Genomic DNA, 24,258 nt, shown 5'->3' on the forward strand with positions numbered 1-24,258 from the left:
TACGTGTAGATAAAAGAGTGAACTTTAATTTAATATAAGTTTCATTAAAATCTATTCACTTTTAGTATAAAAAATATTTACCAAAACTTTTCAAAGAAATTGCAAAGATGCACAATTTACAGCATTGCATTTTCTGACATTTTTCGAAGTTTACATTCGAAATTTATAACTTCATATGGTATTCTACGCGTAGACAAAAGAGTGTACTTTAATTTAATATAAGTTTTATTAAAATTTATTCACTTTTAGCATAAAAAATATTTACCATATTTTCAATACTGAAGATACCTAGATTATTAAACACTAGTCTAGATAGAATCAGTATTTGATTATGTGTGATAAGATAAAGTGTTTTAGGATCAAATTGTATTGTAATATGTTAAGTTTTATTGAAATATATGACTCTGTAAAAAAGATAATATGTATTGACACGTGAACTGTAAATGATCAAGTTGCTGATGAAGTCCCCCAGTAAGGGACGAAACGTACAACTAGTTGAAAATAAATTGTTCATCAGATTTATTAACCGTCTTTAATTCCCTCTGAGACTTATATAATAATTAAAAAGTTTAACGCGTATCATCGTTGTTACACACGTGTTAAAAAAAGAAAAAAAAGAAAACAATTCTCGAATCTTTCGAATGCCGTAGCGTTCGCACCCTTTGAAATTTCCTATGGTTAAACTTGTTAGCTATATATCGAAATGCTATCGACTTTCGATACATACCAAACTATCTACCAATCAACCTATACCTACTATGTGTTGCAGGAGGAATCCACTTTCCCGTAGCCTTGAAAACTTGACCCGAGGAGAGAAACGGCGAGAGGTGGCTTTAGAATGAAGGAAGAAACGCGAGTGAGGTGAAAAGACTCGATTCGATTTCTTGTCGACTATTTCTTTTTGCAGTCGTCGTTGTCGTTGTCGTTGTCATTATTTACCGATCGTCATTCCCCCATTGATATTCCGCGCGAGTAGTAAAGACAATGACCCGATTAAAAAGTCTACTCTACAGTAAAATCGGTGTCAAATCGTTCGAGAACATCTAAAGAAAATAAACGTGATCAAAAGTGGGCGAGTAAAACAATAGATATGAATTTAATTTATGTATCGTTATCGTTCCGTAAATCTTTAAACATCTAATCATCATCTTCCCACGTAATTTCGTTCGTCTACAATGCAATCTCGTTTAATTCAATCTGCAATGAAGAATATCTTCAATCGAGGAATACAAAAAAAAAAATCAAGAAAAGTAGATCTCGATCTAACGAGAATGAGAAAATAAATCAGGCTTTGGGAAAACGGATCGTTAGAAGTAAAAAAAGAAAAAGGAAAAAAGAAGTACAAAATCAACGCTTTTGCTTTCTTCATGGAATCCCGTTCATCGAAAACCGGTTCTATGGGATTGCGCACAATTTCGATATACGACGGTTCTCGTACGAAAACGTCATTTTTAACGAGATCACGAAACAGCATGGACTCGTTAGATCAAATGAACCTTTTATCTATCCTTTTCTCGTATATCAAATGAACTCGAATGAACTTATTAACCGTGAAGGATGTACTATTATACTTGCTTATTACGTATATTTTTAGAAATTTATTTATGAGGTAACCGAACTGACTCAATTAAAACGGACAATCATCTGAAGTAATTGACACTCGTTGAATCGGTCGAAAAACACGACTATGTATTTATCTAGCAAGTCAGCTAGTTTTCGTAGAATCAAACAAACCACGAACGTTCGTTCTTAAAGTTCCGTAAAGGATAATCGTTCTGGAACATAAGACCGAGTTCAAATAACTGTATGTTACTTTTAAAGGACTGCATGTTGTTAATCGGTAGAATACGATTTTAGGAAGAGAGATGAAGGTATGTATCATCAACGTAACACGTTATACTATCTAACTTTATCTAAATATTCTAGTAGCATACGATTCGTTCGTTTGTTCGTGGCCTAGTTTTTAAAGTGATGATGACACTTATGACATGAAAACCGGGTCAGTAACGTACACACGATATGGACCCTAGTTTGTCCGTTCATCGAGCAAAGTCACGTATGCATTATGCACCTATCTAATACGGCTACTCATACTTTTAGCTACGATATATGCACATACGCATATTTTATGCTGCGTTGGCATCAAGACTCTATCCTAGCTAGTTCGATAACTAGCATGATTTATGACAAGAAACGGAAACAAGTAGCATTTGGAAAGTATCCGCGTATATAGGAATACATACATCACATCAACCGATCAAATCGAAAGACACCGACCTAGATCGTGCTTAGCAAAATAGGATAAACACAGACATGGGATAGATTGCTTATACATACTTTAACATCGTATCGAATCGCTGAAGACGTTATTCTTATTTCGAAAGCTACCGTAACTAAAAATCACACTGAGCTACGCATGCGCGTACCTAGTTGGGAGAAATGCAGATCGATAACTTTGACGATAGAAGTATATATGTATATATATATACTATGTATGTAGTTGTATAATATTCAATGTGTTGTGCTCCTAACTGTCGAATACGAAGTTTTCGTTGCGTTGCAATGTAAATGAGACTCTAATCAAATGGCTAAATAACCCATTATGCATTATTATCGCGTAACTTCGTTACAATACTGTATCATGTCAAATTCTATTAAATCTAATCTCATTTGATATATGCCAAAGAATATCATTTCCAATCAATTATGTTATTATACGTATATCATATTGTATATGTTTAAATATTTATAAGACACGCTTGAATTGATCGTAAGAACACGGAAAATACGACGATGTGAATTGCACATCCATGATAGATAGAAATATTTAACGAAACGACCTACAAACCTGCACGTGCTACACGTGATACACGTTGTAAAGCAAGTATATTATCTAGTAACTGAAAGGTATATTACTACTTGATGTCGAGGAAACAACTTGCCAAGATGTCGGTTGTTTTCAATGAAAGTTATAGACGATCGAATTAACTAACGAATTAATTTCTTGTTTTAATGTATTTCTTTTTAATAACGAAGTAATCAACACGAAACAACAATAATAGAAGAAATTTAATTTAATTTTTTCTCAACTCACCTCTTTCGTTTGATTTTAAAAAAAAAAAAACAAGATATATATATATAATATATTCCTCGTTAACGAAACGTCACGATCGCGAAAAAAAGAACTAGTCGAACTCGATTCAGTTCTCGAACACGACTGTTGCTGACTCGTCAGAAAGTTTGGAAATTGTAGCTTCCGGCATTGGTGTGTCGTCGTCGTCGTCGTCGTTCTTGTTATCAGTGAAAGTAACTCCATTAAAAATACGCCTGTAAACGACTCTGACTGGTAAACGAGGAATCGAGCAAATCGTTGCTGTTGATCACACTACACCGACGCAAGGTGCCATCGAGACAACACACAAGCAACCTGCTCCGACAGCTTTCCATTTCCATTGACAACGATTTTACTTTCGGCAAGTTTAACAGATTTTATGCTCCAATTAGCAAGAAGGTTGATAAATTAAAAGCTAACTTAAATATTATAATCGAAGTATCCTACTGTTGAACTAATTCTATACGTTGTTAATAAACCTTTCTTTATCGAGATTTTGAAAGAATTTTATTGATGATTATTGTTCGAACAAACGAAAAACAGATGGAACACGCATACAAAATTGAAAAATATTAAATTTATTTACTATAAATATTAAGTATTGCAGAGATAAGATTTAAAGTAACGATTATCATGAATTTTAGTGTTCATATACAAACAAGATTTTGGATTCTTAATAATCATAATGAATTATAAAATATTTACTCGAGATAAAGATGTTCTAGTTCCTCATCGATGCTCGAAATATCGTCGAACGAGTTGTAGATAAAACTCTCCGTTGCCTGCTGCATTTCTTTTGTATAAAAGTTGTTTCTGAAATATACAAAGGTAAAAATTGTCGATGATAAAAACAAATTCTCACTCGTAAGAAAGAAATTTCATTAAATTTTACCAAATGAACGTATCTAAGTCGATATTTGTTATTTTTTTGTTTGCTTTATATTGCTAAAAGAATCATGCTTCTATTAGGATTAGTAAAAAAGGAAATAATTTGACCGATTAAACGCCGACGTATGATAAGATTCACGCGAGTATCTCGTAAAACGTAACAGTCTCGTCATCCACCCTTCTAAGTTTAGATCTTACATAATAGGCTTGGCTACGGTTTTAACTGACTTTAATTGGTAGTCCCATTGTTTTTTCTTAACCGGATGCTCGCCTTTCTCGGGAGAGGGGAATAAATAAAAAAAACTATAAAAGATAATTCGTATGGTAAGATAAAAAATAGAAAAAGAAGAGAAGAGTAAAGAAGATGAGAGGATCCTTGAAAGATAAGAAAAACAAATCAAAAGATAAATGGGAGAAGCATCGATCTTCACAATGCTCGTTTTATTCTTATCGCTATACCATAAAGTCCTTGAAATTATTTATAATACGTATTATAATCCTACAACGCCATTTGGAAATGTGTATCAAAGAAATATTACAATTTTGATGTCGATGTAATTTAATGTTAAAGTATTTAAAACGTTGTAACGTGAAATCATTCCTTCGAACGTTTAACTTCTAACGAGATTCCAATAAGATGGCTGATGTGAGATACGTTAGAGGAGAAGAAGAACTTTATAGGGTAGTCGATAATCCAGTCATGGAGAAAGAGAGAGAGAGAGAGAGAGAAAGAGAGAGTATACCTTCATGGTTACAACGAAGGCCATTGCACTCTCTGACGATATTCCTTACTTCTCTTTCTTTATTTATTTTTTTATTTTCTTTTCTTTTTCGTTCCAATGTAAATTTGTATTCGTTCGTGTATATAGAGTTCGATGACCCGGTAAAAAATGACAAAGAAAAAAAAAATAAAAGGAAGTCGATGTTAAAGGTAAGAAACGACTTATTCGGCGATACAACTTCTTCCGGTAATTGTAAACTCTTTTCCTGATCCTCTGACTCGTTCTTTTTTTTTTTTCTTTTTTGATTAAGTAACCCAAAAGATATAAACAAGTGATCCAGTTTTTGTCAGAATTACGCGTCACGCTAATGAAAGTTTTCTAAATGAGACATTTGTCTTCGATCTTGAGAAAAAAAAATGGTAATGTGAGATTTCATTTTATATAAGATATCAATTCATTGTTATTTCATGAGAACATTCATTTAATCGTAATTTTGAATAAGTCATACGATCTTTTTATGACTTATCTTTAATTATTTCGTTATCGGTTATCATTATTTTTCGAATATGTCTATCTGTTTTATTTGGAAATCCGATAATAGTGATAAATCTTAACTACACCAACTATACTTATAAATTTCAACGCTCAACAGTTTAAATTTCGTCACGAAAGGAAGATAAAAAATACGAAAATAATAAATTTAATTAACAAAAAAAACCGGTTTATATAATTCTCGTTTTCGATATTTAAATTATTGATATTTATGAGAAAAATATTCAAGGGTAAAATTTCGTTCGCGATAGCATTAACGCGATTATTATTTTTCTATCGTTTTATATAATAATAAATTGAAAAAGTTAAAAGATAGGCATCGCGATCATGTTGAATTTTTCATCCAAATTTGATGTTTACTCGTTGACATTAATTGAAAATCGATGTCGTTTGCCTGCCTCTCTCTCTCTCTCTCTCTCTCACACTTTCTCTCTCTCTCTCTCTTTCTTCATTTCTCTTTCTTTTTCTACGGTACGTTTAACTGGCGCCATTCGTTTCGAACGACCGTCTGTTAAAAAGAAAATTATGCTCGACTGACTTTTTCCACTTTTTCCCCTCTCCCCAATCATTTCCAGGAAACGAACAAATAAGATATAACATTAGCATAATCTATATTTACATTTACAAAATATCAAATATCGTCAATTAAAAAAGACAACAAATTATAATAAATCAAATTTCAATATTTTTTCAAAATAATTTCTTCGAATCATTTTAAATTGCAGTTACGATGGTGCATGCACAAATTGCAAGTACTTGCAATTCAATTGAAAATTACTTACTCCTCGTTAGTTAGGAGATGAGTACTACGTCCCAAAAGGTTTTATATGCTCTGGAACGTCCGACGTTTTATCCGACAATCCAAACGATTGCACTAACAATGCGAAAAAAGGAGACTTGTGTCTGCCCACGTCGACGAGGGCTCTTTCTGTCACTTTAGTTAGTCCATTACTACATTAACGAGTTACTCTTCATACAGCTTTATACCACTGACACTCACCGATAAGACATTTTTCTCATTGTCAGTGATAGAAACAATTTCTGCTTACCGACACTGCCATACTCGTTCTCGCTTATACGAATCGTCTACCAATTTTCTTTCGTTGACATTTAATTTACTTTTACAATTTTCTTTTTTACTCAACCTGACAGTCGTTATTTTCATGTAAAGTGGTATTAAAGTCTCTTAAACGGCTGTATATTCTTTAACATATTCTTTGTTCATTTTGATGACCAAAGTCTCGTTCAAAAAGATGAAGGTTCAAATGTTTTTCTCCTATATTTCGAATTATCGTGTATTAATTATTCTTTAACATATAGTATTTTTTTAAACATTCTTTTTAACACGAACTTTGACGCATGACAGGAGGGAGGACACTGTTCATATTTTAATTCATATTTCGTTCGTACAAAAGTTATTTTCAATAACTTGCGTTATTCAAATCTAATAAAATCCGTGAATAATAATTTTAGAAACTTGAAATGAACAATTTTTTATACACGTTATGTTTGATTAATGAATTTATATAATCATCGTCAACCATAATCGCAAAGTGAAAGGTATAACAATATGAATATGTAAAACATTGCTGTCCTCGCTCCGATTAGCTTTTTATTAAGACATTTCTTTCGTGTGTCATGCTCCAACGAATATAGATTATAATCTGTAAGATCTCTATCACGAGAATACATCAAAATATTTTCTGAAGTATCACGTATATGTATACAAATTTGAAAAAATTGTTATTCAATTACAATTTTCTATCTTCCTTCCTTTCTCTTTACATTTACCACTGGTTGAGTGTTAAACGACATAAGCAGTTTTCTTACTTTGGTAATTCTGATGGTGAGACAGTATAAAATCTCAGTCGATAAAACAGATGAAATCGTGGTCGGTAAGACAGAGTACCGACAATAAAAATTTCACTGCAGAAAGAAAACAATCATTGCAGGTAATAGCAAACTATTTATTCGTAAAAAATCAATAATTGCTTGTTTTATTTTCGTAGTTTTTTTATGTAAGTGACTATGATAGCAAGACAGTTAAAAATTACGGTCGGTAAGGAAGACGAAATTTCAGTCGGCCAAACAGAGTACCAAAAATAAAAAAATTTTTATCGCATTAAGAAAATAATTATTGTCGGTACTCTGTCTTACCGACCACAATTTCATCTGTTTTATCGACTGAGATTTTATACTGTCTTACCATCATATACTATTTATTTGTTTCTTACTCTGGATTTCCTCAGTAGATGGCATTCTCGTTGTATTTTCTGAGCGGTTCCTTTTTCTGGTGACACGTGCATGTGCGTTATTTAGTGTAATTAAAATATAAATATTTACCAAGATTGTGATATTTAATATTCTAATTAAGTGTTAAAGGTAAGAAAATGATTATTATTTATTGCTTATTTATAATAAAAGATTCAAATACAGTTGAGATTTTCGAGACTTTATTCTTTTATGAGAGGTTATATTTTATACATTATTTTTTTACACAATATTATTTGCACATTTTATTTATAATCTATACATTGTATTACCACTTATTTCATTAATTTATATTTCTTTTTAGGTATCGATACGATGGCTAAATCATTACGCAGCAAGTGGAAAAGAAAATGTAGAGCAATCAAAAGAGAACGTTATGGTGCTAAAGAACTGGCAAAATTAAAGAAAACTCTTGGTATCGATGAGAGTGGGGATGTCGAAATGTCAGAAATTACGGAGATTGCTACAGGCATATAAAACATTATTTTTTCATATATTATTTCCTTATATTTAACATAAATTATAAAATACAATATTTTTCGTAGTGGTTGGTGCCCATGACATCAAGGAGAGTGCTAAAGCGAAGAAAAATGATAATGCTGATACAGAAGAAATGGAAGTGGATACTGGTAGAGTATACGATAAAAAAACATTAAGAGATCAATACGGAAACTATCCAGTTTGGATGAATAGGCGAAAAATATTGAAGCATAAAAAGGGTAGAGCAAAAGCTGCTAAAGGTACTACCAAAACAAGTAAAAGATTAACTAGGCGACAAAAAAAAGCACTTAAAGAAAATAAGTAAAGAGGGCTGTAAGTTGATAATTAAAAAGATATTTTACAACATCTAATCGTATTATAAATATATAAATGAATTCTTTCGTTAACACTTTGACTGCCATGTTGATCGTTTATGACCAGCCATGGTTTCTTCTGTGATGCCACGGTGACCATTGGTAACCGGAGCACTTGAACTTTTTACAATTGTAAAAATTGAATGAAAATTTACAGTTAGTGCATTTTGAATATCACCGCTAATTAAAATATACTTTGAAATAAAATGTGCGCCATTGAATTATTACAAATTTTTATTGAAACGTCGAAAGACTAATTTCTATGAAATCTTCAATAATAAAAATACTACCATGACCTCCTGAGCGAAACATATGGCAGTCAAAGTATGCTGTAATGAAAGGGTTAATACTAATTGATAAGGAAAAAAAACATTCTTACATTTAGTTTATATTATAGTTTTTATTATAAAGCGGCGTACAAAAATTCGTAAAATAATATTTAAATTACATACAAACTATGTTCTAACTAAGGTATAAATGCTAAAGTGGCAGTGACACCGGTACATCATATTTTCATCTAAGAGAAATTCATGCAAATGCAATAACAATACAATCATGAATCCTTTTACGACAGTCTATTTAATATAAGTTTTTAAATTTATGGATCTATTGTTAAGGAAGGTCTGCAATGTGTTCTTAGTCTATTTTCTAAATCTGTCACACGATTCGTTAAATGTTGTACCTTCCTCGCCTCTAACTCGTAATGCTTCATCTTACTTCTCATGTCATATATCTCTTGTTGCATCAATTGCTGAAATGATGTTTCAAAGTTTCTTCTTTAATATTTTACGTAGATATTGTAATTTTCATGTACGTTATGTTATAATTCCTTGTAATCTTACCACATTCTCAACAGCTCTTCTCATATCGTTTATACTTTCAACAGCCATAATAATTTTTGCGCTCATATCCGTAGATTCGGTTTCTCTTTTTTTATTTTTGGCTATTTGCTAAAAAGTAAAAAATTTTGTTTAGTAATTATCATTGATAAGTTCTGGTCTCTAACACTTTGACTGCCACTTTGGTCATTGGTGACCGGAGCACTTGAGCTTTTTACAATTGTAAAAGTTAAATGAAAATTTACAGTTAGCGCATTTGGAACATCACTGCTAATTAGAATATACTTTGAAATGAAAATGAAAAATTAATTTCGGCGTGACAGTCAAAGTGTTAAACGTAATTAGGAAATTGAGAAAGATTGATATTCAATTAAAAAAGAAAAAGAAAAAAAACCAATGTTACAACGATGACCATACTTTTTCAAGTTTAGTTAGTCTCCTCATGATGATTTCATAGTCCTGATCGAGGTCAACATCCCCCACTTTGTTATCTACATCTACAAAAAGAAAGTGAAAATCGCATTTAGAGAGAGGACACGTCATTATTTGTTGATTCCAAACGATGATGAGAGGACAGGAAGAACGTAAAGTTGCGGCTGGATATTTTTAACTTATCTCTGAGAAGCACTCACTCTCTTTAAATAAATATATATATACGTACCGTGAGAGGAGGTGGTAGTTGGTTTTCTTGTGGTACTCGTTGTCGTCGTGGTCGACGTCGACGTCAACGATTCATGGAAGTCGTTCTCTAGATCTCGAGCCTCGAAAGCCGTGTCCTCGGTGTCTAGAAAATTATACGTAAAGCGTTTACCAACTTGATAAAAGGTCAAGAAAGAATTCGTGCTGTGTTATAAAAACTAACTCTTTATGAAAACTTACCGTTTCTACGACAGGATTGTCCATCTTGTTGAAGATGAAAACCGGGTCTGCAGTAACACTCGTAGCTACCGGGTAAGTTTCTGCAAAGTTGTCCACATGGTTTCTCTGTCACGCACTCGTCTACGTCTGTAATTTAAATACATATAATATCGCCTATTTATTAGTTTATCTTATTATGTTTTCAAGAATAAATCATTTTAACCCTCTCGTTACACTAGCGACCCATATAATACTAGTTATCTATGTAAAGCCCTCGACTGACTCATATAGGGATCAACGATACTTATATATATGAATCAATTTTATTTTTTTCTCCAACTTTATATTAATTTTTGTCGTCTAAAAATATAAATATATAAGAACTATATTTATGATATTAGAGTATCGTGGTGCCGTCATTTGAAAAAAATCTTTAATAATTATCCCGACTTAATATATATATTCTAGCTTAGCATATGCATACACACGTGTATGGATAGTAACACCTTCGGTTTGATTAGCACGTAAGAACGTGCATGTACTACAAACTCGTAGCAATTAATTTCGAAAAGGCGATTGCACGTCGAGGATTAGGGAACGTCCGGTATATATCCTCGTCGTCGTCGTCGTCGTCGTTCCTATCTCTAGCCAACCTTCGTAAATCTTTCTCTTTGGTCTCTAAGTAATTTTAATCGAGTGACAAACTTTTCCATTCCTACCAACGAATCGCGAACTAACGATCAACAAAAATAAGATGATCGTGTTACGTGAAACGTTGCCAGTTCCAGGAGTAATTAGAACGTTCGTGTAACCTATCGATAATCGGTCGTAAATCTATCGAAAACATATAGTCTATTCCAAAGGTAAAACACCATAGTAACTGCATGTATGTTCAACGTATAGGGTGGTTCATATCATTTCAATTAATATATCATTTTTTTGTTTGTTTTAGATTTAAAAATTGCACGCGTTATTTTTTTCAATGAAAATATATTTATTTTTATACAAGTTGCTATGATTTTATTTGTAAAAATAGTTAGGAGATTATAGGTAAATGCATACGCGTTATTTCCATTGGATTAATTTTTATGAATTGTATTTATTGTTATTTTCATAATTTTTCTTATGTTTTTTATTTTTTTATTTTTTCTTAATATAAACAAAAATATCTAAATAATTTTTACGGTATAGATCACCCTGTAGATAGATAAATAGGTTTCTTATTGGCTATATGTGTATACACTCCAAGCGTAAATGCTATCGAACGGAATATCGCACCGCGTCGATTTAATTACGTTCAACAATTCCTGGTTACACCAAGCGTAATCGTTGTTTGCTATCGATACACTCCAGATACTTCATGATTTAACGACCCGTATTCGTCAGTCGAGTCATTATCGGGAACTTTGTAAGGCGCTTTTACTACTAGTTACCTTAGAAGGATATCAAAACTTTACAGGACTCGTGTAGTTAAAAAGCTACAGATATTTCTAATCTAATTTAAATATAGATATACCTAACTTATAGTTTATTTTAATATTTATTTCTACACGCATTAGAATATTTTTGATTTCAATGAAAAACATTGACTTACCCGACTGGCATTGGCTACCGGTAAAACCTTTCGGACAAATACACTTCCCTGGAGAAATACAGGTTCCACCGTTCAAACATAACGCTGCACAGGTTGCTAAAAAATAAATTATTCTAAATATTTCTTCTTTTAATATATATTAGTATATTGTGTGTAGATGCGTGAGCGTGTAAAAAAAAAAAATATATATAGAAAAAAAGAATCTCACGTTTATTGCAACCAAAACTGAGACGAGTAAATTGCATCCAACCTGGACAGCACATAAAACCGGGCGACACTTCTGTGTAGACTAACCTAAAGTATAAATTGACTTATTTGGAGTAATCTAATATGGAAAAAAAAAAAAAATAAATCTCAATAGATCGATTCAGAAGATAATCAAATTTACCTGATCTGTCTTCCGCGATGATGGTAAGGGGAAGAAGAAGAAGTAGTTTGTCGTGCACATACTCGCCTTCTAAAAAAAACAACACACGATAACACTTCGATTGAAAATAGCTTTTGAAAATTGAGAAAGATGGAACAAAAAAAATATATATCCGATCGAAAGAGAAAAAAAAAGAAATAGAATGAGATAGAGGGGTGGGGCCGGAGGGAGGAAGTTTTAAACTCAACGATGGGATAGATCTGTACGCATGATCTGAAAATAAATCGCTCGTGTTCGGTACGACACGTAACGAGTTCTTGTTGCTTTTTAAAAGAAGGCCGCATCTTTCACGTCGAGAAAACGAATATCAGATGGCTTTGCATTCATTACCACGCCTCGATTCGCCATTACCTTTGCAAGCAAACCCTTTTTTCGAATATAAGATGAGAAAAATAAAAGTTAAATATATATAAGTCGTGTATTAAATGAAATTAATATTTAAATATTAACAGCACGAAACAATGTTACCTTGATTTTACCGCAGATGAGCTTGGCAAGTTGGTATAATTAAAAATAGGGAATTGCACGGTAGTCGGTTGAACGCGGTTATGGTGACAGTGGTTAAGAGAAGCGATAGATCTGCGTTCCATGCGGTATTCGCATAGTTTCAAGATAGAATGATGCAGAGATGACTGAGAGAGACAGTGACGGAATATTGCGGTATAGTATCGTACTGAAATATTCAATTAATTTTACATAAATATACTATTTAGAGAAATTTGTTATATATATATATATATATTTGAGTTTTTTGTTGAGTTAATAATTGGAAATACATTTTTGTATTTTGTAGTCTTTAAATCTATTTTTTTTTTTTTTTAACTAATTGCAACTTATATGTTATAACAGTCATACGCAAATTATTTATGCTCTTAAAAATGAATTTTACACCCATGCCTGAATATTTAAAGAAAATACAAAATAAAGAGAGTAATAATTATATTTTCAAATCACATAAGTAACCAAAAATAGATTTTTCCTGTTAAATTTAATTCTGATTCTTGACAAAAATATATGCAAAAAGGATTTGCTACATTTTCCTATAGTTTGCGAATAACTGTTATAACGCGGATAGGAATATAACACGTGAAAGTACTTACATATGTATATATATATAGATAATATGAATATATACATAAAGATCATATATAATTTTGTACGAAGAGGTGGACTTGGTGGAACCTCTTCGTCATCATCAGGGCGCAGAAAATTGCGTTTTGCCGTGTCGCTGTCATGTTTACTGAAACGCGACACGACATTAACTGTCCCAACAACGTATCCCCTGATCCGCACGATGCACATGCATTCCATCCCATATTTTCCGACTCATGATCCTTTTCCTTCCCGAGGAAGAAAATAAGAGGACAAGGTTTCTTTAAAGGGTAAAAAAGAGACGTACTACGGACACATAGAGACACACACACACCAAACAAAGAAACTAGACTCGGCCGATTAAACTTTGCTAGCGGGCACGAGAGTACAATTAAAACGCCTTCTAACTTCCAAAAAGAGAAAGAAAGAAAGAAATAGAAAAACAAAGAGAGGGACAATACATTCGAATAGTACGACCCTTATCTTTTCCTTCATTTTTGTTACCCCTTTCTTTCTTTCTTTTACAAGCCTTGTTTCTTTCTATTGCCAGTCGTTGTTGTCAATGCCACAGGAGTAAAAAAAAAAAGAAGAAAATATTGAAAATGGTTCTAAAGAAATATTGAAATTTTTGGCATACTTTCTTTGTCGATGGTTTCATTGTATAGAATACTCTCATTTATTAGAGTGTTCAATTTGTATATAATAATATTTTCATAAATAAAAAGAAAAAGGATGAATATTATTAATCGTTAATGATTTAATATTTAAATTCCAATTGCATTAGATAAAAACAACTTTTTATCAAGGACAATTTTATCTCTCTTTAGATAGATAGATATTTTTGAATTTATGTAATATTTAATTTTTTATCGACTGACAGTAGTAAACGTAAACGTTTTAAAATTAATAATCCGTGTGATGGAAGTATACTGCGTATACTTTTAAGCAAAAGGGTTGGGTACGTTCTTTTAAAGAAGATAAATTTTCCTAGTTTTTCGAATTAATGGCCCGTAGAATATTCTTCATACAGTTACGATAGAATTATGCAGCATTTAAATTCTTGGGCCTTGATGCGTTCCAGGACGACTTCAAGGTCTCGTACGAGGTTAAGAAATGAAATACTTGTTGCTCGGAGAAAATGTCTCCGCGTGCATTTCTTCGACGCATTATTTTTCAATAGAAAGAATTGAAAGATGTAAAATATACATATATATATAACTTTTCTCTTTACTCGAACGATATATATAGCACACTTATTGATTTAAGTCTTGAACACGCTCGGTGAGTGTACTTTGGGTAAATATTAGAAAGTTTCGCTGTTTAAAAATGAGTCACTTCCAAGTAATGGAGGATATACAGGGTGAGTTATTTAACATGTTAACTTTCTAGGATTTCTGCTTATTATATTTTGTCTACGATAAGTTGGATACATTTCATTTGTATTTAAAAACACTTTTAAATTAATTGTCAACGCTTGACAATGCATCAGGAAATAATATAATATTTTGAAAGAAAAAATCATGATTATCGAATCTTATACAATCTTTCATAGGAGATATAATAGTAAATTCATTCGAGATATGCATAAAACTTAGTTCTTTTTGTGCCACTCTAGCATGTACTACATTTATTTTCTATTTTTCGGTGTTTCTTTTTTTTGTCAGAACAGTTAGTCCTGTTCTATTAACTTTCCCACATTACTACCGGAGTAAGCTATTTATCTAATTGAAATCTCGAGATATAAAATACGTCGGAGTTGTTCGGTTTTTTTTTTTTTCATTTCTTTCTTTAAATATTGTTTCTCCAATTGATGAAATCTAAACGATCGATGAAAACGCGATTATCGCTTACCGTCTTACGTAAAGATCGTTCCCGAGTAAAGTTCGATATAAGAAATAGTTGATTCGTTGAATAAACCGGTTTACGCGTTTAAGAAAAATCTGTTAGAACCGTCGCTCGCGACGCTTTTGGAAATCGATGAAGAGTTTTTTGATGTCGTTTAGAATTCTTTCAAAAGAAAAAAAGACAAAAAAAAAAAGATTCGTAGAGGCGTTTATAACACGTATCGACATATTCGATAAAAATTTTGAAATAGGCGAAAACAATCGTTTAAAGTTATATTTTTTATGTTCAACTTCCTGTGCGAGTACATGTTCCATCTTTCTATACGGATTTGTTCTATTTTAGTTCTTATATGTTTCGTTTCCATGTGAAATACTTAAGTATTTTACCGTATTTGTTTTAGGGATGACAATATTATTTAATATAACGAAGGAATAACTGTATATTTTCATAAAGTGAATGTGATATGCTTGCACATATCGACATTTAATTTAATTTTTCATAAATTTAACCACCGTTCTCGATTATTATGATATGTTGCTGCAGTAAAAGGTATATTGATATGGGATCTTCTTGAGTAACTATGATAGCCGTGTCGTGAATATTACAGTAATCGTTTAAAGTAGATGATTCTCTAGCTGAAAAAGATAAAGAAGAATATTTTCAAAAAATAAGAACGTTTTACGAGATAGTCCTGGCACTTTTACTCATTGCCAACGAGAGTACACTTTCACGCGTGTCTATGTATTGTAAAAAAATTAACAAATTAAAATAAAAAAAAAAAAAATTAGTTAAACGGATCTCTCGGAGACAGTTTGGATACGGTTCGGAGGACAATCGCGTGGGAATACTGGTTCAAGAACAACTCTCCGTTATACGGTACATCGCTCGTCAATGATAACACCATGTAAAAATATATAGGGTGATTGAAAAATATAATCGACAAATCTTCAAGGAAACAACCGCATAATTTATTTTATTTACGTAACCAATTAAATCCTACGAATTATATTTAAATTATATATAAATCGTAACGTATTAGTTAACCTCCGACATTCGGTTCCTTGCATGTGTCAGACGTATCATAGTTGTATCATAATTCGTATTAGATGTCACGTGACAGATTCGCATAAATCATATCATTGTTTATCTTTTTTTTTCTTTTTTTTCTTCACAAATGCAACGAAACGTTTCGATGATTTTCGTGTTAAATGATAGGGTATTTGTTGCAGCTATTATTTAAGGCAAGTTATTCCTACATGCATATAATCGCACGGTACTTTAAATTTCTTTTTCTTTTTCTTTTTCTTTTTTTTTTCTTTTTTCTTTTCACGAGTAACAGAGAAAAGGTACTCTCGTGACAACGAGTAAAATAAAATGGACTAACGAATTTAGTGCCAATTTTAAAATTAATTGTGGAAATCTTTTTGGAATATTACTTTTTATTAAAACATTCGTAAAAAAAAAAAAAAAACAAAAATATGTAGAGACGAAGAAGAAGAAAAAGAAAAAGGGAAAAATCATTCTTCATTGTTTGGGGAATAATTTTAACGTCATGGACCGTGAAAGAAAAGGACACGTATAATAATTCATATTTCATTGTCATGAAAATTTGTCGTTGAAAACGTAAAAAGGATTGTCTTTGTACGTGACGGTAGATAATATTAAATACGTATCGTGTTTCTTAATATTATCTTTAAAAAAAGATTTCCGTGGCGTGCGAGACCGAGGGCGTCGAAAGACTAAACTGAAAAAAAAGAAGAAAAAAAAAAAAGAGAAAGAGAGAGAGAGAGGAAAAGAAAAAAAGAGGAGAAAAGATAAAGAAGGTATAAGACATCGGTAATAAAATTAGCAACGTCGTACGATAGGAAAGAAGCAAGAAAGAGAAGAAAGGGACAGGGAACGTCCCTTTGCGTGATCCGGCTTGGAGCCTTCTCCAGGGTGATAAATTTCCGATGAGTTATCGCATTGGTTGCTCGCGTGTCTACGGCTCTCTTAAGCACTTCCGAAATCTCAACGGTTATCTTCGAGAAAGATTTCACCTCGAGTATCTTTAACGCATTACGATAGACGGAGACAACACCGGCTTCTTTGAAAATACCTATAAAGATTCATTATAAGTTATTTAGCGATAGTATCTGACCGAAAGGGACAACAATTTTTATCTAATTTCTCTTTACTTTATCTATCCCATCTATCTATCATCTTCCTCCTTTTCTTCCTGCTTTTTTTATATCGAACTTTCTTTCGTATGGTCAATCGCGAATGTGAGAAGTTTAACGTTTGTTTTTTTTTTATCTTCTTTCACACTGGTATCGACAATAAAATTACGAGATATTTATTATACGATCTTGTGTTTGTATACGATAGTTTCTTTTTTTCGATATATAATTTTTGACTTACGATTAGGATAAATATGTATGAATTTTATATTCGTTTTAGGTTTAAATTATAAATTATTTAGCAAGATGAGGGATCAAAGGGACAAGAATTTTCTATTAAATTCTTCATTTCATCTACCATTTATCGTTTATTTCGTTTTGATCGAACAATTTGTTTCGCAAATGTGAGAAATTTAGCATCAGCAATAAGCGCGACATATTTATTATCCTTTTTCATGAAGGATCATTTCTTTTTCCAGTACATACGACTTTTGACCTAGGATAAAAATGTATATATATATATATATATTACGCGTTAAGTTTAACCACTTTCCAAGTTCGTAGACAGGGTCTCGTAAATCAAAGATTTAATGAGAGTTAAGTGTAACGAACGTCCCTTCGAATTAACCGAAGCTCGTAAAATGCGATATTAAATTTTACCCGTTGCACCGTTCCTGCATTAGCGCTTCTACATCCTCCCTCTCTCCCCGTTACCACCATTTTATATTCTCTAACATTCGTTTTTACCCTTTATCGTAATCGTTCCTTCTCTCCCTCTGTGTTGCTACTGGTTTAACTTAAGAATTATTTGATTGATGATCCCTTTACTTTAATGTTAAACATTGTAACAATCAAAAAATAGTCTCTCGAAACATCATTGTAATCGAAACGTTTAAGACTTGACGCTTCTCAACCCTGACGCAATTTTTCTCTTCTCTTTTTGAATATGTTAAAAAGTAATGAGAAAAGAAAAAAGGCATGGCAATAACTTCGAAAACGAAAGGGAGGAGGTTGATGCAATAAAATGCTTCGCAAAAAAGTATGGAATCTCAATGACTTCGATGGTGCTCTCTCGAACTCGTATTAAAAAAAAAAAAAAGAAATAAATGAAAAGAGAAAGAAGAAGCCGTGAATTGAAGTGGCACTCTCGTGACTCAACGAACAATTCCCTTCGTAAAAATCTACCAAGGGGAATAGTATTGGCCAGATTGGTGCTCGTTCGAAAGCAAAAGGATCGATCGAGAGCAACCTCGAGATACGTGACACCTCATTTTTCTTCGGTCATCTTTCTTCTTCTTCTTCTTCTTCTTCTTCTTCTTCTATTTTGCAGAGGCCACTCTTTCGAGTGGTAGCAAAATGAAAAAGAAATGCTGAGATGACTTACGATCGTCCATTTAAATAATTTACGAACTCAACCGTACGGTACGATGATTCGATTTCCTATTTCGTATTTCACTATGAACCTGTTGCAAATCGTAATGCATAATTCGTAGAAAATTTTAATTTCAAATAAGGAATGACAGATACATAATAAAGTTTATGTCAGAATTCATTTCTATTATGAAGTATAAAAGAGGGTGGCAACATTCTTGGATTAGTAGAATAATTTAACACTATTGTGATTTAATATATTCCTACTGTGAACGGTCAAATGACTGCTTTAAAAAATATATGTATATATATATATTTTCGTATAGAATGAGATTTTAGTTCACAGTTGGATTAGTGCACGATATATTTCTTTTTATTTAGAAATAAATAAATGTATATTTTTTATGCGTTTTCATAGAATTTTTTTGTATAGATTATCACATCTTTACAAATTACAGGAGACACACGATCATTTGATCGGTCACGGTACGACGTTTAGTGTTCGAAATCTTACAATGAGTTTCCATATAACGCAGAAATCCTTCGTGGAAGTTGAAACGATTTTAAGTTCGTCCTCGAAGAGATTTTTATTCTTTCGTATCTACCTTTTTTTTAATTTTATAATTTCTACGAGGCAACTTCAACATACCGACCCCCTTGTCTCTTGCCTCTCTCTTTTTCTCTTCGTATTTCTCTTTCTCTTTATTTAGTTGCTGTCTCGTCGAGGGTACTACACGAACGAATAAAAGCTTTTTCTTTCCGAAGTGAAAAGATAAAGGAGCAGGAATCAGACATGACAGGATTTGTTTGATGGGAAAAAGAACCGGGATTCTCTTTACCAAAATTGCAAGTTAAACGCGATATAATCATTAAAATAAATTTATATATCTTCAACGAAATACGAGTAATATCGTGGTTAATACTGTTTTTTTTTTTTTTATTTTTTAAACGAGACTTTCGAGAAAAATCATTTCGGTGATTATTAGCACGATTAAACGACATCGTACATTTGTATTAATAATTTTATTTTTTTTTATGTAAACGTTTTAAATTCATCTTGTTATATGAAAAAAGAATATTTATTTTTTCATCAAAGGGGAATTTAGTTTGAAGAATATAAAGTCTTGCAAGTCATTAACAGTTACTATATCAACAAATCATTACTTTTCCTCTTGCGAGGGTAACGAACGATGGCTAAACAATCCGACGCCATAGTAATTCTGGTGTGTATACATTAACGAATGAACGGGAGAGAACCTACGAAAGCTAAACTTGCACCGGGACGACCGATTCGAGAACGTGATTCACCTTCGCTAATTTCAGAAATGCAATATTTCAAAGTGTTTAGAAAATCTACCGCGTACTAGAGGAAAATGCATGCATCTGCCCGTAGTTAGGCTATTTTCTCGCTATCGATAATTTATCATTCGATCGAACGTTAATTACTTTTATTTTTCTCACTCGTATTTATTTAAAATACAATTTTTTTCAAACGTCGTTCATTTCTATGCAAGAAAATTCAATCATCGTCTTACTGAACACGTTTTTTCTCCTATGATATCCTTTTTTGTTACATTGCATAAGAAAAATATTAAATAATCTTACAATTATATATACAAGATGCTAATGAAGGAACAATAACGAAATTCGCAAAATAATTACGAGGAGTTACAGTCGCGAGCAGGTAAACTTGCCTCAAACTTCCAAATTACTAAATTACTTGATGAAAGGTTAAGAATCGCATCGAAAGTGAAGTAATTACACGTGTGCATATGTGATGCCGATAAAACATGCATCGTCTTGCATTACTCCTCCTACTTTGACTTCTACCTTTTTCTTCTTCATCTTCTTTTTCTGTGTTCATTAGGATGCATTGGTAGTCTTGCAAATCGTTTACAGAACCGGACAAGACTATATAATATTGATTACCATATACCATTTACGATTAATTACGTTACACCTCGCAAAATCTATTATCCAAAATTATATTAACATTAAACTTTTATTATAATCAATGCCAAAATGAAAAAGAATTTCGTTCAACGTTTTACGCGACTGATTAAACACGTTGAAAAAAAATAATTTGTCATTCGCATAAAAGCTGAAATTCTAGGAAAACAATGAAACTTTTTTCAAGATGAACAATTCTCATATTACGCGATCAAAAAAATAAAGAATATTTCTTTTATCCTAACCAAACAAAATAGGTGAACAAATCAACGTAGAGGAAGAAAAGTTCTATCCATTCTCCAAGCGTAATATTTATTAGAAATAAAAATTAACGAAGAAAAATATTAACATTAGTTAATAGTTGGTCTATTCGAAAGGGGGTGGAGGAGGAGGAGGGGGAGGAACAAGATTTTATGAACGTCAAGCAGCTCTTTGGCATACTTAAGTGGCGCTATTGTTCCAGGTCAATCAGGAACAACGAAACCAGTTCCATAGGCGGCTTTCAGGATACTTTAAGGAGAACGTAGACTCGAGAGAAGACAAAGAATCTCTCCCTCTCTCTCTTTCTCTCTCAGAGCTTTTTCTTTGCATTATATTATACTTGTGGGTTCGCGTGTGGGAGCCTTGGAGAATTTCTCACGCGTATGCTTACGCAAAAATACATACTCGCATCCTAGCAAAATATTTCTTCTCCTCCTCAACCCCCCCTACTACTTTCTCCCTCCTCCCTCTTTCTCTTTCTGTTTCTTTTTTTCTTTTTCTTCTTATTAATATGCGTTTCACCAGCCGCGAACACCCTCGAGCAATCCTCTCCGTGCCTATTAATACTTGCACTCAGCCGAATGATCATATTCATGACCCCTTCTTCTTCTTCCTAGACGCGTAAACGGATAAAGTGAAATCGATCTTTCGAAATTTAACTGAAAATTCTTTATACCTTTTCTCACATGAAATTATTTATAATTAATCGTTCCTCCTCTCTTCGAAGGATTTTCTTTAGCGATACGTTTAGTTTGAAAAGGGTACCGAAAAAAAAGAATAAGAAGGATAAGAAGAAAAAAAGTATTAAGTAGAAGGCACGAATTCCTCGAGAAGAAGGAACGACGACGTAGTTTTTTACTCGAACGTCCATTTACGGTGAATATGAGCAGCCATCCGGTTCGACCACCCGAGGGCCTTTGCTCGAGGGCCTCTACCAGTTCACGAGGGCCGCCACAGTACCTTGACCGCCTCCGTGCAATCGCGTGAGGAGGACTCTTGCAACTCTCGCGATTTTTTGACCTTTAACCTCTCCATCACTCTCTCCCTCTCCCTTTCCCTCTTCCTTCTTCTTCTTCTTCTTCTTCTTGCTACTCAACGCGTAACTAAAAATGAGATCGATTTATACCAACGAGATATTCCTGGAGGACCAAGTTATTTCGATTCTTTTGAAAATGATCCTTTTCAGAACTTGTAATATATATATATATATATATACATATATATATACATATATATATGTTAGTTTTGTTATCGTATTAATCAGAGAAACATGATTCTCGAAGAGGACGTCTAAATTCTAATCTGTACTTACACGCACGCACACAGCTTATCTCTAACTAATCTGTAAACGTATATCTAACACTATATTGTTTTATCTTTTTAATATCAGAAGAAACGCATATGATACTCGAAAAAAGTATTATACGTGTTCATATCTGTGTACTTATTTACGTAAACATTTACATTAGATATAATCAATGTTTTAATATATATATGCTTTAACCAGACGTCTGATTCAGTCAGTCAGTCAATAGAAAATTTCGAAGCCAGGTATAAGACAAATTGGGCTCTTTAAATCGTTACAATTTAACATTTTACGAGCCTGTCGTACGAAACCCGTCATCTGCGTGCACCTGCATTCCACGTATGTTAGAGTTCAGTACCAACCATACAACCAGTTCTCGATTCTTGTTTGGAACAGGTTCGAAATGTTTCTCTACAATGACACGTGACGAATTCATGAAACACGCATCGGTTAAATACTCCGGATACGGCTACTGGGTTGAACGTCCCGTCACTGTTATGTTTATCCTATGAGACGATCGACCCCTTCTAAGTGGATGAAGGAAAAAGAAAAAGAAGAAGAAGAAGTCAAATAAAAAGAAGAAAAAGAAAAAAATGATTCGTGGGGCAAAAGATGCGCTCTATTTGCGGCCATGGTATCTCTCATTCCACCTTGTCTCACTTTTCTTTCTTCTCCTCTTAACGCCCAGTCACGTTCCTAGCTCGACAACACCAAAGTCACCCAAAGGCGAGTTCCAATTTCGCATGGAACGAACGAATCCCATTAAATGAAACTTCCATTTCACTAGGTCCTAGGAGAATTATTTTCCCTATCATTTTTGTCTTCTTTTCTTTTAATTTTCATTCAATTATTATATTCACTTTTTTTTCTCCTTCTTCTAGATAAATTTTCATTCAATTCGTAGAATGTTTTATTAAAGTTCGAAACTTCTATTATGTAAATTAAATTTATTTGAGATTTAAACTAGATTCGTATGATAAATTTCTTCGATAATGGATATATCGAGTTGAAGTGAATAAATTCATTTTACTGGATTTTATATTACTTGTAGGATGTATATTGTATTCTATAGGAAAAAGTAGCTGGCTTTAAGGAAATCCTCAACTACCATCGGGGAGTATAGTCGGAATCGTAATTTCATTTGTTGACTACAAAAGTATTGGAATACGGATAACATTGTCGAGATTATTCGAGTTTCCGATTATTTATAATATTATTTATTCGATTAGTATTGTCGTTCTTGAAAAATTACTTAGTCTTACTTTTATAATCGTAATTCAAGTTTGTTCAATTGATTTTATTATCTTTTATACGATACCTGCATAGTTATATATATATATATATAATAGCTTTATGAATTTAAAATACAAGTTTACGAATACTATTAATCGTCAGGAATTTGTTGCAATAGTTTTAACTTTTCTTTTCTTTCTTCTTTTTTAATAAACATTTTCACGAAGCGTGTATAACATTTCTTTTACGCTTTTCGTAAAAAAAATTTCTCAAGTTATTTCGAGCGAAGCAAAGACGGCGTTATCTTCGAACGTTGTTCTATAAATACGAACGTCTAAATATTTCTCATTCGTGTTCACGATCGAATAAGAAAAGTTTAAATACCGTTGATAGAGATATTCCAATTTTCGTTATTTGTGTTTTTTTCTTTTTAACATCCATTTATAGTTGGAATAACAATTAACAAGTATTCGACAAAATTGATCTCGTCGTATGATTTATCAAAATACGCGAACAAAATGATCATTTAGAATCCATTCGAACGTATCCCTGTGATTATTTTTTATTTTATTTTATTTTATTTTATTTAATCGATAAAATAATCGGTCAGTATATATTGCACATTCGTGTTGCGATAGGGATCGCGGTTAAAGTTGATTCGATAAGCAGGTATCTCGATTGAGGCGAATAATCTAAGTGGATTTAATGAACCGAGTGACACCGATGAAAGATCAAAGAAGCGACGATATGTGGTAGCGAACTTTGTTCTTGCCTTCTCACACCCCCTTCTCTTATTCTCTCTGAACACATTGCGTGACACACGTGATTCATATATTTATGACACTAATAATATTCCCATTGCGGGTACAATTTCATTTACATATTTTATTTCACATTGAAAAGAATTTATAAATATTTAAAAAA

The 24,258-nt window shown here is 32.5% G+C and overlaps 3 protein-coding genes across 4 annotated transcripts in view; 1 reads left to right on the forward strand and 2 right to left on the reverse strand.

Moving 5' to 3' along the window:
* Positions 1 to 6,230, reverse strand: part of LOC106789540 (repressed by EFG1 protein 1-like) — a 43,496-nt gene extending 37,266 nt beyond the window's left edge. The window contains exons 1-2 of one of the 2 annotated variants that reach the window (XM_014753838.1): positions 6,057 to 6,230; positions 3,818 to 3,925 (exon numbers count right to left, since the gene is read on the reverse strand). In XM_014753838.1, the coding sequence (XP_014609324.1) occupies positions 3,818 to 3,903 (86 nt within the window). In that variant the 5' untranslated portion in view covers positions 3,904 to 3,925; positions 6,057 to 6,230. The remainder of the gene's footprint in view (positions 1 to 3,817; positions 3,926 to 6,056) is intronic. The other variant, XM_014753841.1, reaches the window with a different exon arrangement.
* A 1,293-nt stretch (positions 6,231 to 7,523) lies between these two features.
* LOC106789555 (protein LLP homolog) lies at positions 7,524 to 9,631 on the forward strand. The gene is made up of 3 exons (XM_014753866.1): positions 7,524 to 7,656; positions 7,850 to 8,014; positions 8,091 to 9,631. The coding sequence occupies exons 2-3, from the start codon at positions 7,861 to 7,863 to the stop codon at positions 8,348 to 8,350; spliced, it is 414 nt and encodes a 137-aa protein (XP_014609352.1). The 5' UTR covers positions 7,524 to 7,656; positions 7,850 to 7,860; the 3' UTR covers positions 8,351 to 9,631.
* The window catches only part of LOC106789554, a 20,653-nt gene continuing 5,361 nt past the window's right edge, over positions 8,967 to 24,258 (reverse strand). Inside the window, exons 3-10 of the mRNA XM_014753865.1 lie at positions 12,079 to 12,147; positions 11,899 to 11,984; positions 11,691 to 11,786; positions 10,118 to 10,243; positions 9,900 to 10,022; positions 9,656 to 9,735; positions 9,242 to 9,349; positions 8,967 to 9,150 (exon numbers count right to left, since the gene is read on the reverse strand). Coding sequence (XP_014609351.1) covers positions 8,998 to 9,150; positions 9,242 to 9,349; positions 9,656 to 9,735; positions 9,900 to 10,022; positions 10,118 to 10,243; positions 11,691 to 11,786; positions 11,899 to 11,984; positions 12,079 to 12,147 — 841 coding nt within the window. The 3' untranslated portion in view covers positions 8,967 to 8,997. The remainder of the gene's footprint in view (positions 9,151 to 9,241; positions 9,350 to 9,655; positions 9,736 to 9,899; positions 10,023 to 10,117; positions 10,244 to 11,690; positions 11,787 to 11,898; positions 11,985 to 12,078; positions 12,148 to 24,258) is intronic.

The sequence above is a fragment of the Polistes canadensis genome, unplaced genomic scaffold, assembly GCF_001313835.1.
Source record: "Polistes canadensis isolate GaletaPanama2010 unplaced genomic scaffold, ASM131383v1 scaffold_189, whole genome shotgun sequence".
Taxonomy (NCBI): Eukaryota; Metazoa; Arthropoda; class Insecta; order Hymenoptera; family Vespidae; genus Polistes; species Polistes canadensis.